At 37.8% G+C, this 16,590-nt stretch overlaps 1 protein-coding gene across 2 annotated transcripts in view; it reads left to right on the forward strand.

The window, feature by feature from the left end:
- Window positions 1-16,590, forward strand: part of NFATC3 (nuclear factor of activated T cells 3) — a 137,834-nt gene that overhangs the window by 79,584 nt on the left and 41,660 nt on the right. For both annotated transcript variants that reach the window (XM_039221750.1, XM_039221752.1), the window contains exons 6-8: window positions 1,880-2,020; window positions 8,501-8,556; window positions 9,605-9,731. In XM_039221750.1, coding sequence (XP_039077681.1) covers window positions 1,880-2,020; window positions 8,501-8,556; window positions 9,605-9,731 — 324 coding nt within the window. The remainder of the gene's footprint in view (window positions 1-1,879; window positions 2,021-8,500; window positions 8,557-9,604; window positions 9,732-16,590) is intronic.

Below are 16,590 nucleotides of genomic sequence, written 5' to 3' on the forward strand. Positions count from 1 at the left end.
TAGGTATTTTCTGAGATCTAGATTGGTGCTTGATACTTTCCAAGTGGTAATTGGTCCTAAATCCCAGACTTACCTCTGGTGAAAGGGTCTGTTTTAGCATTCTCTTTTTTGTTTGTTTGTTTATTTATTTTGAGAGAGAGTGTGTGAATGTGTGTGCTCAAGGAGGGCATGGGCAGAGAGACGAGAGAAGGAATCCCAAGCAGATTTCACATTGTCAGCATAGAGCCCGATGCTGGGCTTGAACTCACAAACCATGAGATCATGACCTGAGTTGAGACCAAAAGTTGGACACTTAACTGCCTGAGCCACTTAGGTGCCCCTAACATTCTCTTTGAATAGGGCACTGATCCCAATTTACATACATTTTGTGGCTTGGTTTTAAATAGTTGGGAGAAACAAAAGAGCCGCAGTTAACTGAGAATGTGTGCTTCCTAAAGGCATTCAAGTTTAAATTTCTTTAAAATGTTGTTCTAGAGGCGCCTGGGTGGCTCAGTTGGTTAAACAGCCAACTTTGGCTCCGGTCATAATCTCCTGGTTCGTGAGTTCGAGCCCTGTGTTGGGTTCTTTGCTGATAGCTCAGAGCTTGGAGCCTGCTTCAGATTCTGTGTCTTCCTCTTTCTCTGCCCCTCCCCTGATTGTGCTCTGTCTCAAAAATAAATAAACATTTAAAAAAATTAAAATATTGTTCTAGCCAAACAAAACACAGCTGACCCTCAAAGCTATCAATTTTCTACCCATGAAGTAGAAAAATAGACCTATTTTCCCAACTGTGAAGAAGAGAGCATACTTCACACTTTTTTTGTTTTAATTCAGAGAGAAACCTAACTGTCTAGCCATTTGCAGGAAACCCTTAGAGAACCTAAGCAGTCAAAAGAAGTATAATCTGTAGCTTCAAGGTCAAGCAGTTAAAAAAAGAAGAAAAAAAAGAAAGAAAAGCCCAGAAACAGGATCTCCACAAAATATGACAACTTGGAATCAGTCACCATCAGAGAAAGATGGCACCAAGGTTACTGTTTATAAAAGTTGATAATTATAAGAATGGCTCTGAGTCATTAAGAAAAATTGTGTTCACGTATCCTGGAAGGAAAGGTGCGGTGCACTGTAGAAACATTTACTTCCATTTTTAAAAATTAAGTGTGTACTTCATGTATTCTTCAGTTAGTTATTTAGAAAATTGTCCAGAATGGCATTTTGTTGTCTTGGTGATGATCTAGATATTTTTTTTCTTTTTATTGAAGAGGATTTTTTAAAAAATAATTTAGTTTTATTTTTGAGAGAGAACAAGCACATGCACTCAGTGTGAGAGGGGTTGAGGCAGAGAGGGAGAGAGCTCTTTCCCACGACTGTGAGATCATGACCTGAGCTGACATCAAAAGTTGAATGCTTAACTGACTGAGCCACCCATGCGCCCCTGATCTGCATATTTTCTTGATGAAAGAGCTAATTTGTGTTTATCCTTTAGAAACTTGTCTTTAATTGTATGCAGTATAATTACATGTTTGGAATAATTTGCTTCTTATAGTTATATTAATTTTATCAATTTTAACAGTTGCAGGGAAGAAATGCACTGAAAACTTAGGCTGAAAAGAGAAAAGTGGGTGAAATCAATGTTTTAGAGTCAATATGAAATTGCACGCATTGATTAATTTTTCTTTATTGGTGTCTTTACAGTTGTAAGAAAATTATTTAGAAATTATAAAAAGTCTATTTTATTTTCTAAATAATGTTATTTTAGTGGGTATTGTTACCATTGTCTTGAATTTAAAAGCCCAGAGTTTGCTTCTCTTTATTTTCATTATATAGCTTGAATTTGTAATTTACATATGAAAGATTATAAACTAATATTTTGTTTCTTCTCAACTCCTAAAAAAACAAACAGCTCAACGGTCTGCTCAAGAACTTCCTCATATTGAGAAGTATAGTATCAACAGTTGTTCTGTAAATGGAGGTCATGAAATGATTGTGACTGGATCTAATTTTCTTCCAGAATCCAAAATCATTTTTCTTGAGAAAGGACAAGGTAAATAACCTAAGATTTGAGTTGATTGGCTTCAAAATAAGGGGCAAAATAAGTAAAATGAATTATTCTGATGTTTCATGGACAAAAACAAAATAGTTTTTTAGAGCTACACACCTCATTTACACAGATTTTTTGGTAAGCCATACATTTCTTAAATTTTCCATATAAGTGTTAAATTCTCAATAAGAATATCTCAAAAGTAGAAGAATCCTTAGTATTTATACACACACACACACACACACACACAAAGAGAATTGACAATATGTTGCACAGAAAGCTTACGGCAACATCATAATAGCCAAAAAATGGACACAATCCAAATGATCATCACCTGTTACATAACTAAACAAAATGGGAATGTCCATACAAGAGGATATTATTCAGCCGCAAAAAAGAATAAAGTACTGATTCATAACACAACTTGACAAATGAATCTTGAAAACATGCTAAGTGAAAGGATTCAGCACACACCGTCCAAAATCAACAATCCATAGAAAAAGAAAGTAGATTTGTGGTTGCCAGGAGTTGGAGGGAGGGATCAGTGGAGAGTGACTGCTGATGGTCACAGAGTTTCTGGAATTAGATAGTGATGATGGTTGTACAGCTCTGTGAATATAATAAAAACTTCCCGATTTTATAATTTAAAAGGGTGAATTTTATGTTTTTTATATATAATTATATAAATTATATCTTCATTTTTGGAAGAGTAGAAGAATCTTATGTCTTTCAGAGTGTTTAATTTAGCCCTCTTTGAACATATTTAAAACATTTTTCCATCAATTATTCCTTCTCATTTTTAAGCATTTTTAAAATTGTGAAATACCTATTGTAAGATAATACAAGCTACTCAAACCTGATGCCCAGTTGAAGAAGTAGGACATTTATCTCTGAAGGCCTCTTGATGTTCCTTCCCAGATGGATCCCACTCCTAAATAAATCCATGCTTTTCTTTATAGTTTTCTGTGTTTTCTCTGGTTTTGGACTCTGTGTAACATTTCATGTATTATTCTGAAAATTGGTTTTTTTTTGGGAAGCCAACATAAATGTTCGTTCACTTTCACTATTGTATAGCTTCACTGTATGAACATGCCACAATTTATTATCTGTTCTCTCACTGGACATTTGGGCTGTGTCTAGTTTTTGGCACTACCAAACAATAGCCAGTAGTGTGGCTATGAACATTTTAGTTCTTATCACCTGGTAGACAAAGGTAAGAATGTCATAATTTTTAAATTTTGTTAATCCTGTAGATGTAAAATGTATCTTGAACATTGGATTTGAATTTTCTTGATCCTTATTGAGGTTATTATGGGTCATTCATGTTTCCTTTTTTGTGTAATATCTTTGTGTTTTTGCCCAGTTTTTTCTACTGAGTCAATTTTCGTTTTCTTCCATATAGTATTCTTTATGTATTCTGGATATCACACTGAGTGGGGAAAGTGCCTCATTTTTTTCCAGTTACCAATGTGTCTTCCCTGTAATTTCACCTTCCTTTGAACATGTGGCGGAGCTCATCTCTGAAACCTTCTGGGCGGGGCGCTTTGTGGTACTATTAATTTCTGATACAATTCTATTCATGGGTATAGGACCATTTAAGTGTCATTTCTTCTTGAGTTAATTTTCATGATTTTTATTTTTCCAGGTGATTAGAGAAACAGTCTGTGTTTCTCCTTTACTCTCACAGTGTTAACATACTCACAACACTTCTGACATCAGATGTTTGGGTTTCCCATATATCAACTGATTCTTTGATGTGAGCTGGGTGTTCTGAATTAGGTCAGTTCTGACACTAACTGGAATTAGTGGAGACCCCACAGGTTAAGGGCTCAGTCCCCTAAAACTGCCCGCCACTTGAAATGACAATCTAAAGTAGTAGGTGCCCAGTACCCACTTCTGTCTGACTTGGCTCCAAATCAGAGGTTCACATGACTCACTTCTTGGATTTGATCATTTGGTAGAGCAGCTCACAGAACTGAGGGAAACACTTAGGTGCCATTATCAGTTTGTTACCTAACAGAGGATATCATAGAGGGTACAGATGAACATACAGATGGAAGAGGTGCATGGAGTAAGTCCGTGGGAAGGGGTTTGGAGCTTCTGTGTCCTCTCCGGACGTTGCCACTCTCCCAGCCACCGCCATGTGTTCAGCAACCCAGAAGCTCCTTGAATTCTACAGTATTTGGAATTTTTCTGGAGGCTTCACCATACAGGTTTGATCAACTATTCCATTTCCAGCCCCTCTACTCTCTCTGGAGAATAGGGGTGGAAGTGAAAGTCTTTTTGTTGGCCAGGCTCCATCCAGGAGCCTACTAAGAATCACCTCCTTAGAACAAAAGATAGTCTTATCACAGGAAATTCCAAGGGATTTAGGACCTCTGTGTGTCAGTAACTGGGGTAAAAGACCAAATATAAAAACAAAAGGTACTACTAGTGTTCTTCTTACCACTTAGGAAATTATAAGAATTTTAGGAGATTTATGCCAGGAGCCAGAGGCAGGGGTCAGTGTATATTTTCCCAGTTATTTCAGACTAGGATTTTATTTATTTCACCCAAGTTTTCAAATTTGTTGACATTAATTTGCTTATAATACTCTACTTGTGCATCTGGAATTATATCCCCCCCTTTTTTTAGAGCGAGCAAGCGCACATGCAAGTAGGAGAGAGAGGGAAAGAATCCCAAGCAGCCTCCATGTTGTCAGCATGGAGCCTGACCTGGGGCTTGATCACGACCCTGGGATCATGACCTGAGCTAAAATCAAGTGTTGGACACTCAACTGACTGAGCCACCCAGGCACCCCTTGAATTATATCCCTTTTAAAAAATTTATTCGTGTCATCTCTGGTTTTTTAGTCAGTGTTTCCAGAGTACTTTGACTTTATTGGTTCTTTCAGTTGTGTATTTTTTTTCTGTTTTCCACAGTTTCTGTATTTTTTTTTCTTTTTGCTTTTTTTGGCCTTCATATATTTCTTTGGGGTTTTTCTTATGTTTATTTTTGAGAGAGAGACAGAACATGAGCTGGGGGAGGGGCAAAGATAGAGGGAGACACAAAATCTGAAGCAGGCTCTAGACTCCAAGCTTTCAGCACAGAGTCGAACTCACAAACTGTGAGATCATGACTTGAGCTGAAGTCGGAGCCTTAACCGACTGAGCCACCCAGGCGCCCCAATATGTTTCTTTTTCTAAAATGGTAATCTCATTTGTTTTTATATTTTTGAAATTTACAGAGTTAAGGCTGTACATTGCCTTCATTGACTGTATCTTATGATTTCAATACCTCTTTTACCGAATACATTTTCTTAGAGCTTAAGTAAGTTTAAATCTTTTCATACTAAACCATTCCCTTTCCCTTGACTCTGTCAGCCTCATAAGCTGTCGTTTTATTTTGCTTTCATTTATCAGCCAGCCTCTCAGATAATCTGTCATCTATCATCTGTCATTTCCTTACTTGCTATGTACTCTTTTGACCTCCACTGTATCAAAATCATAACCTAAAAATTTGACATTCAGCTACCCACTCTACTTCTTGACATTCTTTCTTGGCCTTTGTGTGATTGTACTTATCTGGGTTTTGGCACATTTTTAACTGTCCCCACTTTTTTTTTTTTGGTCAGGTTTTCTGGCCTTTAAAAATAGATGTTTCCCAAGGCTCTGTGGTTCAGCTTTCCTTTCATTATATTCCCTTATTCTAGGAAATTTTATCAGCTTGTTAAATCTCTGTCTATAGCTACAGACATGTGCTTTATTCTTTTATTTTAATTTTTTATATGTTCAGGCATGTGCTTTATTCCTTTATTTTAATTTTTTATATGTTAAAAATAGGCTCCATGCCCAGTGTGGGGGGTTGAATTGACAAACCTGAGATTAAGAGTCGCATGCTCTACCAACTGAGCCAGCTAGGTACCCCTTAACATACACTTTAAAATACCCACTGAGGGACGCCTTGGTGGCTCAGTTGGTTAAGCATCTCAACTTTGGCTCAGGTCATGATCTCATGGTTCGTGAGTTTGAGCCCTACATTGGGTTCTCTGCTGTCAGTGCAGAGCCCACTTCAGATCTTCTGTCCCCCTCTCTCTACACTTCTCCCCTCTTAAACATTAAAAAAATTAATTTGTGCCTGAATATAATAAATATGTATTATATAATGCAGTTTTGTTATAGAATTCATTTAACTGGGAGCTTTAGTTTAAAGAGGTTTTGATTTAAATTGAATCATGTTAAATGGTAGCAGTTACTGATTTCAGATGAGATTGGAGTTTGTGAATATGTAACTCTCATTCTGAAAACACCTTCAGTAATCTCTTCATTTTTTTAGGCCCCTTAATGTGGCATTTAGGTCATAATCTGTTGCTTTTCTTTTCAGCCTCATTTCTTACTGCTCCCTGCCTCATAAATTTTACTCCACCAAACAGCTGCGGTTCCCTATATCATGTATTTTCTTATCATCTTGGCTTTGCTCAGAACTTGAGTTCTGCCTTATTTTTAAGCCTCAGTTCAAGAACTCAGGAAGCCTTCCTTGTCTCATATCCTCATGCCAAGAGTAGGGTAAGGACCCTGAACTCTGTCTTCTTAGCATATCTAGAGTACACCTTTATTAGTTATTGTAACCACCACAGTTTATTATAATGAACTGTTTTTGTCTTTCATAGATTGAAGGTAAGAGTATCTTATCTTCACTATCTCAGTAACCCAAGTGCCTGGCCTGTTAGGACCCAACAAATGATTGTTGAACTAAGCTGTATTTCTTTGTAGGTATAGCATTTGTCTGTAGTGTCTCTTGTACACAAGGTTAGCCATTATCTAGTTATTGGACTGGGAAACGATAGCCACAATTTAGAAGGCATTGGATTGAGCCTTTTCTTTTATCTTTACATACCAGATGAAAAAGTCATGCAAATTGTGAAAATACTTCTCTGGGTTAGTCAGTGGGCAAATGCCCATGACGTAAAAATGCTGTAGAATACTGACCATCAGACTGGAGTAAGAGCTTTAGTAGCAGTTGGGGTTCTCCCCAAGTGACAGTTCACTTGGAATGAAGAAACAGAAAATGTGCTGGCCAGATCTTTAGGTGACACAAATCTGGAAAGCCTAGCAAATATATTTAAAGACTGTCAGTATCTAAAAAGATCTTGTCAAGTCAAGCAAACCAAGTCTTATAGGGAGAAATTAACCTAAGAAGGTTTGGTGGAGGGGGGTGGGGGGAACCAGGTAAGTGCTGTGTGGGAGTTTGAACTTGGTGGTAGGAAATGTAGCAGACTGAGGGAAACTTGCTGACCACATACCGAGTGTAAGTCAGCATGGAGCAGCTACCCCAGAAAACTTTTCTTTTTATGTTTTTAATTTATTTTTGAGAAGAGCAAGCAGGGAAGAACAGAGCGAGAGAGAGAGGGACAGAGGATCTAAATCGGGCTCTGTGCTGACAGCAGAGAGCCCAATGCAGGGCTCGAACTCAGGAACTGTGAGATCATGACCTGAGCCAAAGTCAAATGTTCAACCACCTGAGCCATCCAGGCACATCTACCCTAGAAAACTTTTATTAACAGACTCAGCATCTTCACGTAAGGTGGTAATAAGAGCCTTAGTCACTCTCTACCATGCTGTGTCATTTCCCACCTGAGCTATTCAGTTCTGGACTTGGCGCATTTGGAGAGATGGTCATACTAGAGGAGTGTTTATAAAAGAACAGGCAGGAAGGTTAAATATTATGTAAGAGGTAGGTGCAGAACTGGGGATGCTAATCAGTTGAAGAGGAGACACATGGAAACATAGCTGGGCTATCTCTATCTGTCTATCTGTCTGTCTATCTATCTGTCTAACTATCTATCTACTTTTGAGGGAGAGTGCGGGTGTGAGTGGTGGGGTGGAGGGGTAGAGACAGAGGGAGACAGAGGATCCTAAGCCAACTCTGTGTTGACAGCAGCAAGCCTGATATGGGGCTTGAACTCGTGAACCCTGAGATCGTGACCTGAGCTGAAGTCAGACGCTGAACTGATTGAACCACCCAGGGATCCCAAACATCGCTGTTTTTAAACAGCTGATATACTGTCTCACAGAATCACTTGAAATATTTTGGATTGGGAGTCTGCAAAGAGTAATTCTTAAACCAGTGGTGGGATACTGGAAGGAGGCAGATTCATCTGTCCTGAAGAGTTTTCCAACAGCAATTGTCCAAAGATCAAATGGGTTACTTGGTGAGGGAGTGTTTCCCATTACCTAATGCATACAAGCAGGAGTTGGCTACCACTTGGTGAAGGTGCTCTCAGAGGATTTTCAACCATAAATAAACTGTGAGGCCTGCTAACTCGGGCAGCCCAAGGTCTTTCTCCCCACTTTTTCTCATGGGTACACATTTTATTTTCATAATGAAAGTCACTGAGGAAAAGATTCTCTTTGCCAAAAAGCCTGTGATACTAAATACATTAGATTTTGTTTGTATGCTTTTTGACTTGAATTACTTTTAACTGTAAATTGTTTCTTTTAATAGATGGACGACCTCAGTGGGAGGTAGAAGGGAAAATAATCCGGGAAAAATGTCAAGGGGTAAGAAATTTATTTCTTTAGAAATATTTAAGAAGCCTAGAACATTGGATAATGCTACTTTATATTATAGATGAGAAGTCTTTTATCTACTGAGTAATAGTAAATTAGAAGTTTTAGAAGTTTAGACATGAAATAGGTACTCTCCTTACTCTGAAATTAAAGTTTAGGAAAGATAAACAATTGGTGTCTTTGCCTTTTTTGTGTGTGTAAAGGAAAGAAGTTAAAAATGAAAGATTATTAGAAGATTCTATAATTGATTCTATTGTTATCATCAATTTATTTATCTGAATTCAGTGAAGAAATCAAATTCAGTAAAACATATAATGGGCAAAAAATAGGGAGAGAACAAGCCCTCAGGGGTTTGTGTATTTAGCACAATCTTTGCAACTTTTCAGCATTAAGCCTTCCGGGATTCATCACTGAACACTGTGGTCCCTTCATCCTCGTTGGAATGGAGACTGAATTTTTTGTGAGGTAGAGAATAACACTTTGCATAGTGTTCTCCAAAGACCTGGAGAAATTAGATTAAGGATTGTAATTGGTTTGGGCCTAAACATTTTTCACTATGCTTATGTAAAATTATTTTTTATATGGAAATGGATTTTGTAAATTGCTGGTTTAGAACATTCTGAATGAAATTTAAGATAATAAATCTAAATTATAACACAACTTGGGAAATATTAAACCTTATTGAAAACCAGAACAAACTTCCAGTTAAGATTTGTAGTAATGTGTAATATTCAATAGTGCAAACTATCTCACTATATGATACATAAGACTGTTTATTTCTGCTACAACTAGAAATCCACTTGGATGACTAAAAGGCAGTTTCTCCTTTAATGGTTTACTTTCAAGAGTTTATCTCTGTTGAGACTAGAGTTTCATATAGTAAATCTCCAGATGAGTTACATGACCAGTTGATGTGCATAATGATCTGTGATGGAAGACACTGGGTTGTTAAGGCTCATGAGTTGTGCTGAGTTTAGCAGGTGCATTTCATTTTTAGTTCTGAATGTAACACAATCTTATTACTTTCCATCCTCCTTAGGCTCACATTGTCCTTGAAGTTCCTCCATATCATAACCCGGCAGTTACAGCTGCAGTGCAGGTGCACTTTTATCTTTGCAATGGCAAAAGGAAAAAAAGCCAGTCTCAACGTTTTACTTATACACCAGGTATGGAGGTTGTGATGGTTGACTATAGAGCTTGCTTTCATAATGAATAAAATGTTGTTCGATGAAACCTGTATTAGAATGTTTACAGTAGAGTACTTATAATCGGTACAAATCCCATCATATGCCTATTCTGTAAAGCTTGTGTTGACTTTATAAATGTTAGATGTGATATTAGTTGTTATTTTGTAGTTATTTATTATAAGGGAATTAGAAGATTGAATTTTGATTTTAAGTCTGTTTATCTGGAGCTACCAGAAATCCTCAGCACTACAGTAAGGACAGGTGTTTGTGAATATGTATGAAATTTCCTTCTGCTTGTAGCACACAGCAGGAAGGCAGTGTGTTCATATCAGCCATTTTCAATCAGATGAAGAATCTCTCATTAGATTTTCATTTTATAAGAAGCAACTGTAGTATCCTGTGGTCTGTGGGTTATATAAAGTTGATTCCAGAGTTTCTGGTTTTATAGATGTGCCCTAACAAATGAGGCTCCCATACCTCTTTTTGCAGCAGTTCAAATGCTGTAACTTTGCAGGTCTTGGTTGTAACACATAAATATTATATGCAGTAATTCATGCTGATGTTTACAAAGTTAGAGAACAAATGTTTATAGAGGCCTTCTCTGTACTAGGTGCTGTACCAGTGTGGGGCTTGAACTCACGAACCCTGAGATCATGACCTCATTTGAAGTCAGATGCTCAACTGACTGACAACCCATATGTCCCTCTTGCAGAAACTTTTAGATGGTTTATAGTAAATGAAAAACAGAAACACTTAAATTTGAGAGGGTACTGGTTATTAATGATCACTTACTTGTCATTCATATTCTTTAAAGCCTGCTGTATTCCATTTTAAGCCTCTAAAGGCCATTTATATTCCCAGATCTGAAAATTAATATTACTTGATCATGTTAATACATTACTTGGCAATAAAATATTTCTGTTCATTTTCAAATAGAATACAACCCTTTTGAAAGATTTTGGTTTGTCATTTCAATATTTATTCAGTAAGTAATTGAGGATGCCTACTAAGTGGGCAAAACCTGTCTCAGTTCCTTCTTTCATAAAATCTAGTGAATAAATTAATTAATTAATTACTAACAAATGTATAGTTAGAAACTGAAATAAGGACTCTAATGAAAAGGGACACAATACTATAGGTAAAAATAAGAGAAAGACCCTTGCCTGGGTTAACTGGTTGAGAAACCCAGTGTGTGTGTGCGTGTGTGTGTGTGTGTGTGTGTGTGTATACACTATGTATAGTATATATAATATATATAAAAATAATATTATTCTAAGCCCTTTCAGTATTCTTTTAATCCCATAATAGTCCTATACACTAGGTTATTATCTTATTTTACAGATGAAGAAACTGAGTTGCAAAGTAATATGCCCAGAGTCTCACAATCTTAGAACCACATGTCATGCACAGGCAATCTGGTTCCAGAGTCTGGGCTCCTAACTTTTAAGCTAGAGTACATCTTAGGTTTGTTCATTTATTTAGCAAACATATAGAGAACCTTTAGTATGTGCCAGGTGCTATTCTAAGCAGTTTATACATAATAACTAATTTATCCTCTCATAATCTTGTAAAGTAAGTAATATTTCCCTCTCCATTTTGCAAATAAGTGAACCAAGGTCACACAGCTAGTAAGTGGCAGAGGTGAGATTTGAATCCAGGCAATCTGGCTGCAGAGGGAAAGCTTTCCAAATAAAGGTAGCAGCATATGTGAAGGTCTTATGGTTGGTTGGATAATAGAGTATTAAAAGAGTTGTAAGAAATGAGCTTTAACAGAGAGGGGATATGATCAGATTTGTATTTCAGAAATCATTGTCAGGGCACCTGACTGGCTCAGTTGGTAGAGCATGCGATTCTTGATCTCAGGATCATAAGTTTGAGCCCCCACATTGGGTGTGGAGCCTGCTTTAAAATAAAATCATTTTGGGGCGCCTGGGTGGCTTAGTCGGTTAAGCGTCCGACTTTCCTTGGGTCATGATCTCGCGTTTCATGGGTTCGAGCCCCGCGTCGGGCTCTGTGCTGACTGCCAGCTCAGAGCCTGGAGCCTGTTTCAGTCTGTGACTTCCTCTCTCTCTGACCCTCCCCTGCTCACGCTGTCTCTCTCTCTCTCTCCTAGAAATAAAAAATAAATAAATAAATAAATAAAATAAAATCATTTTCCCTACAATATATGAATGTATCAAATTAACATGTTATACACCTTAAATCTTACGCAGTGTTATATGTCAAATATATTCAGTTTTTAAAAAGTTAAAAATAGGGGTGCCTGCATGGCTCAGTTGGTTGAGTGTCTGACTCTTGACTTTCACTCAGGTCATGATCTTACAGTTCGTGAGTTCAAGCCCCACACTGAGCTGTGTACTGACAGTGCAGAGCCTGCTTGGGATTCTCTCTCCCCTTCTCTCTCTGTGCCTCTCTCTCTCAAAATAAATAAATAAACGTAAAAAAAAAATAGGGGTACCTGGGTGGTTCAGTTGGTTGAGCATTTGACTTTGGCTCAGGTCATGATCTCACAGTTTGTGAGTTTGAGACCCATTTTGGGCTCTGTACTGACAGCATGCAGCCTAGAGCCTGCTACGGGTTTTGTGCCTTCCTTTCTCTCTGCCCCTCCCCTGCTCACTCTGTTTTTCTCTCTCTCAAAAATAAAGAAACCTTAAAGAAATTAAAAAATAAATAAAATAAAAATTAAAAATAAAAATCATTTCCCTCATATTTCTTCTGTTTTCTTCTAAGGTATCAATGACCAGTTTAGTTTTTTCTCAAATTACTAACTGTGGAGAGTGAGATTTGTATGGCAGAGACCCAAGAAGTTTAAAAATATGCTTCAGATAGTTAGGGTGTTTTGAATATACAGAAGAGACAGCATTAATGGTAATAAAAAATATCAGGTTTCTGAGAAAGGTGGGAAAGAATATAATTTCAAATATAAAAGTTGGAATGGACCTTAGTTGGGAGAAGGAAAAGGAGGGCCGGGAAAGATGAAAAGGATGGATGTATAGTAGGAAGTTTTGTCAGTTTAATAGTGGTGAGTTTAGAGAATTTCCATATAATAGCATTGACTTTTTTTCTTGAAAGAATGACAGGCAGTCTCCTGTTGTGAGTAGAGGGAAGTGTGGGTGATTTGGCAGTTTGAAGAATGTGGACAAGTTTGAAATAGTTGTTATAAAGAAAGGGGGGAGTAAGTTACCACAGAAACTTAATAGGAGTCTAAGCATGATTAGAGGGTACCTTTGATGTTGATATTCATGAATTTAATAAATATTAATTAGCCTTGCTGTGTAACTTTCTTAAGCAGCACTCAGATTCTTTAGGGCAGGTGGTAAAATATGAATAGTGGGGTTCCTCCAGGGTGATATTTATTAAAGACATAACAGTCCAAAAATGTTATCAAATGCTGTGGAGATGAGAGACGGTAGAATCTAACTTGAATAAGAAGGGTGAGGGCTTTTGGGATTGTTAAAACAAAAAAGTTAGAGGAGTGGCTGGGTGGCTCAGTCTCTTAAGCTTCAGACTTTGGCTCAGGTCATGATCTCACGGTTTGTGGGTTTGAGCCCCGCATCGGGCTCTGTGCTGACAGCTCAGAACCTGGAGCCTGCTTTGGATTCTGTGTTTCCCTCTGTCTCTGCCCCTCCTCAGCTCCTGCTGTCTCTGTCTCTCTGTACCTAACAAAAATAAATAAAAATTAAAAAAAAAAAAGGTAGTAAGGATAACTGAATAGAGGTTTTGATTGCTACCATCATAGTGGTAGTAATTAAACAGACAAACAGAAAGGAGAGAATATAATGCCCTTACATTATCAGCTGATGAGTTGGGAGGACAACATAAAGGCAGAGTCCTGGAGGGCATTATGTATGAGAATGGAAATCAGTGGGGCCCCAGAGTGCAGAAAGAATATTGGATTGGACTACATCTCTCATCACTGGGCTCATGATTGACAAAATATAAATCAGGTGGCATACACTAACAGAAGGAAGAATACATTCAAGAAGTATTTTTGCACAGTCTTGGTTCTAGGTGATTACTATCTTTTCTCTGTAGCATTTGGCTTTTATTTTTTTCTAAAAGTAAGTTTGGAATAAAATCTTTACAAAAACAAATATATTACTGTGAATTTATATTAAAAAAAATTTTTTTTTTAATGTTTTATTTATTTCTAGGAGAGAGAGAGAGAGAGACAGTGTGAGCAGGGGAGGGTCAGAGAGAGAGGGAGTCACAGACTGAACAGGCTCCAGGCTCTGAGCTGGCAGTCAGCACAGAGCCTGACGCGGGGCTCAAACCCACGAACCGCGAGATCATGACCTAAGCGAAAGTCGGACGCTTAACCGACTAAGCCACCCAGGCGCCCCTGTGAATTTATATTTTAAAACAGACAAGTTCAAAATATAATTTCAAAAACCCGAAATTGTCTTCTACTCTAAAACTGTTATTCTGTCCTAGATCGTTTTGATCCATTTATAGACACAATTTAAAGTAAAAATGGGACCAAAATATGACCATGAGATCATGACCTGAGCCATAATCAGGAGTCAGACGCTCACCAACTGAGCCACCCAGGTGCCCCACTAAATTAGAAATGTAATTTCTAATTTAAAAAAAGTTATTATAGGGACACCTGGGTGGCTCAGTTGGCTAAGGATCTGACTTCAGCTCAGGCCATGATTCATGATTCATGACTTTGATCCCTGCACTGGGCTCTTCACTGATAGTGCAGAGCCTACTTGGGATTCTCTCCCTCTCTCTCAGAAAAAAATAAACTTAAAAAACAGATTATAGTATTAAAAAAAAAGAAATTACATTTAGCAGTGTTTATTCAATAGTCAATTTACTTAATAATTTGAAGACTGTTCTCAGTATTATGTTTATGATTCACAAATTACCCTAATCACAGAACCCTTCCCTAGTGGTGTTACCTGAATTTCTGCCCAGCCTCTAGCTTTAGAACTTCTGATGTGGGAGCCCTCTCTTCTACCCCAGTATCCCTGAAGCTTTTGAGAGAATATAGCTCCCTCTGGGGCCTAGCAGCAGTTATTTGTGACTGGAGGTACCATGTGATCTCTGGTTTTAGAATAGCCAGGCTTTTGGAGACAACATTAGAGGCAAACTTTCATGTATAATATTTTATCTGTGGTAAAGTGTATTCTATGTTCTAAATAGTTGATTGGACAGACATTTTGGATTGTGATTCTTTGTTTGAGAGAGAAAGCCCACCTTACAGTCAGGAGGTCACATCTCAGCTCTGCCACAGACTGTACCCACTTGGTTAATCTACACAACATGGGCATAAGTCTAAAGCAGGGTTTTTCGAATTTAAATTATTTTACTCCCAAAACGAAATCTTAAGCAAAAAGCCAGTATATAAAAAGGATGAAAGCTAGCTTGGGTACTCTAGTTATACTAGAAGGGGGAAATCCAGAGAGCTCCAGCTCTTTGGATGCTACTCTTCCACATCCACTACTTGAAGAAGACAGTGAGGCTTCTTATGGTTTGAAAACCACTAGACTGGGAGATGTTTTTCCCCCGAGAATGAGCACATTTAACACAAAAGGTAGAGTTAATCTGTTTCTAAAATTCACCTCATTCTAGTTATATAAGGTCTCTTTAACTGTACTTCCCTCCAAATAAGAATAAATTACCATCGACTGGCAATGAGGACTTCTTAGATTTGGTTGGGTTGGAGTCTTAATCCCTTATAGACAAAAAATGACAGTTGATTTGGCAAAGTGAAAATATACTCAATTTAGCAAAGCAGAACTCTCAATCGGAATACACAGATCTGAGTCAGGAACATAAAAATAAAGATTGGATCATGCGAAAAAAAAAAAAGATCCGATGTTATTGTTTTCACTCCCTCTGTCTCCTTTTAGTGCACAACAACCAACCACTTAGGTAACCAAGGGCCTTACCTGCTCCATTCATGATTAAGAGATAGAGTAGGCTTTCTTGGATATTCTCCCTCATTTATATAGAAATGTAACTCTGTGTATGGCATTTACTGTGGTTTTCCTGGGACTGGAGTAGGAGCTGAAGTAGAAGAGGAAAAACGAACCCAGTAGTCCAGGGAAAAAGTTCTAGTTGTGCTAAAGTCAGAAGAAAAGTAAGTACACCAAAATATTCGAGAGGTTGGAGTTCTTAGATACTGTGAACCATACTTGAAATACCTGAGCAAGAATCAGAAACTGGATGGAAGCCTAGTCTAGTTTAGGAATGTTAGTATTGGTACAGAAGCAATAAGAAGACTAGCTCTATGCTTTTTCTCTTTTAAGGGCTCTTATCTCATTGTTAGGAGTGGGCTCACCACTCAGCGGATTCAGAGACTAACACAGATGATGAGCCCATTTTGTTCTTGCCAGGAAGCCAGAGAAAAGTGTCAAGCTCAAATACACTCCCAAACAAGTGCTCCATTAATTCCCTATTCTACAATAAATATACTATCAGGACTGTTTTATTCTTTTGATTTTTAAAAAATTTTTAAGGTATTTTTTAAAGTTTATTTATTGTGTGTGTGCGTGCGTGCGTGTGTGTGTGTGAGAGAGAGAGGGAGAGAGATAGAGAGAGAGAGAGAGAGAGAGAATCCCAAGCAGGCTCCACGCCATCAGCACAGAACCCAACACAGTGCTCAATCCCATAAACCAAAGCTGAAGCCAAGAGTCAACTGCTTAACTGAGTGAGCCACCCAATCCCCCCAGGGCTATTTTAATTCTTACTTAGTTTCATTTCCTCAGATTGAGAGCATGCTTTTTGTGAAGAGACTTGTACTTGATGGGTTTGGTAAATGGTCATATGAGGTTTGAGCACACTTTGCTTCTCATAGTTATTTTCTTACATAAAATGAAGTACTTAT

Source organism: Hyaena hyaena, unplaced genomic scaffold (assembly GCF_003009895.1).
Source record: "Hyaena hyaena isolate Hyena2069 unplaced genomic scaffold, ASM300989v1 scaffold_18, whole genome shotgun sequence".
NCBI classification, from domain to species: Eukaryota; Metazoa; Chordata; class Mammalia; order Carnivora; family Hyaenidae; genus Hyaena; species Hyaena hyaena.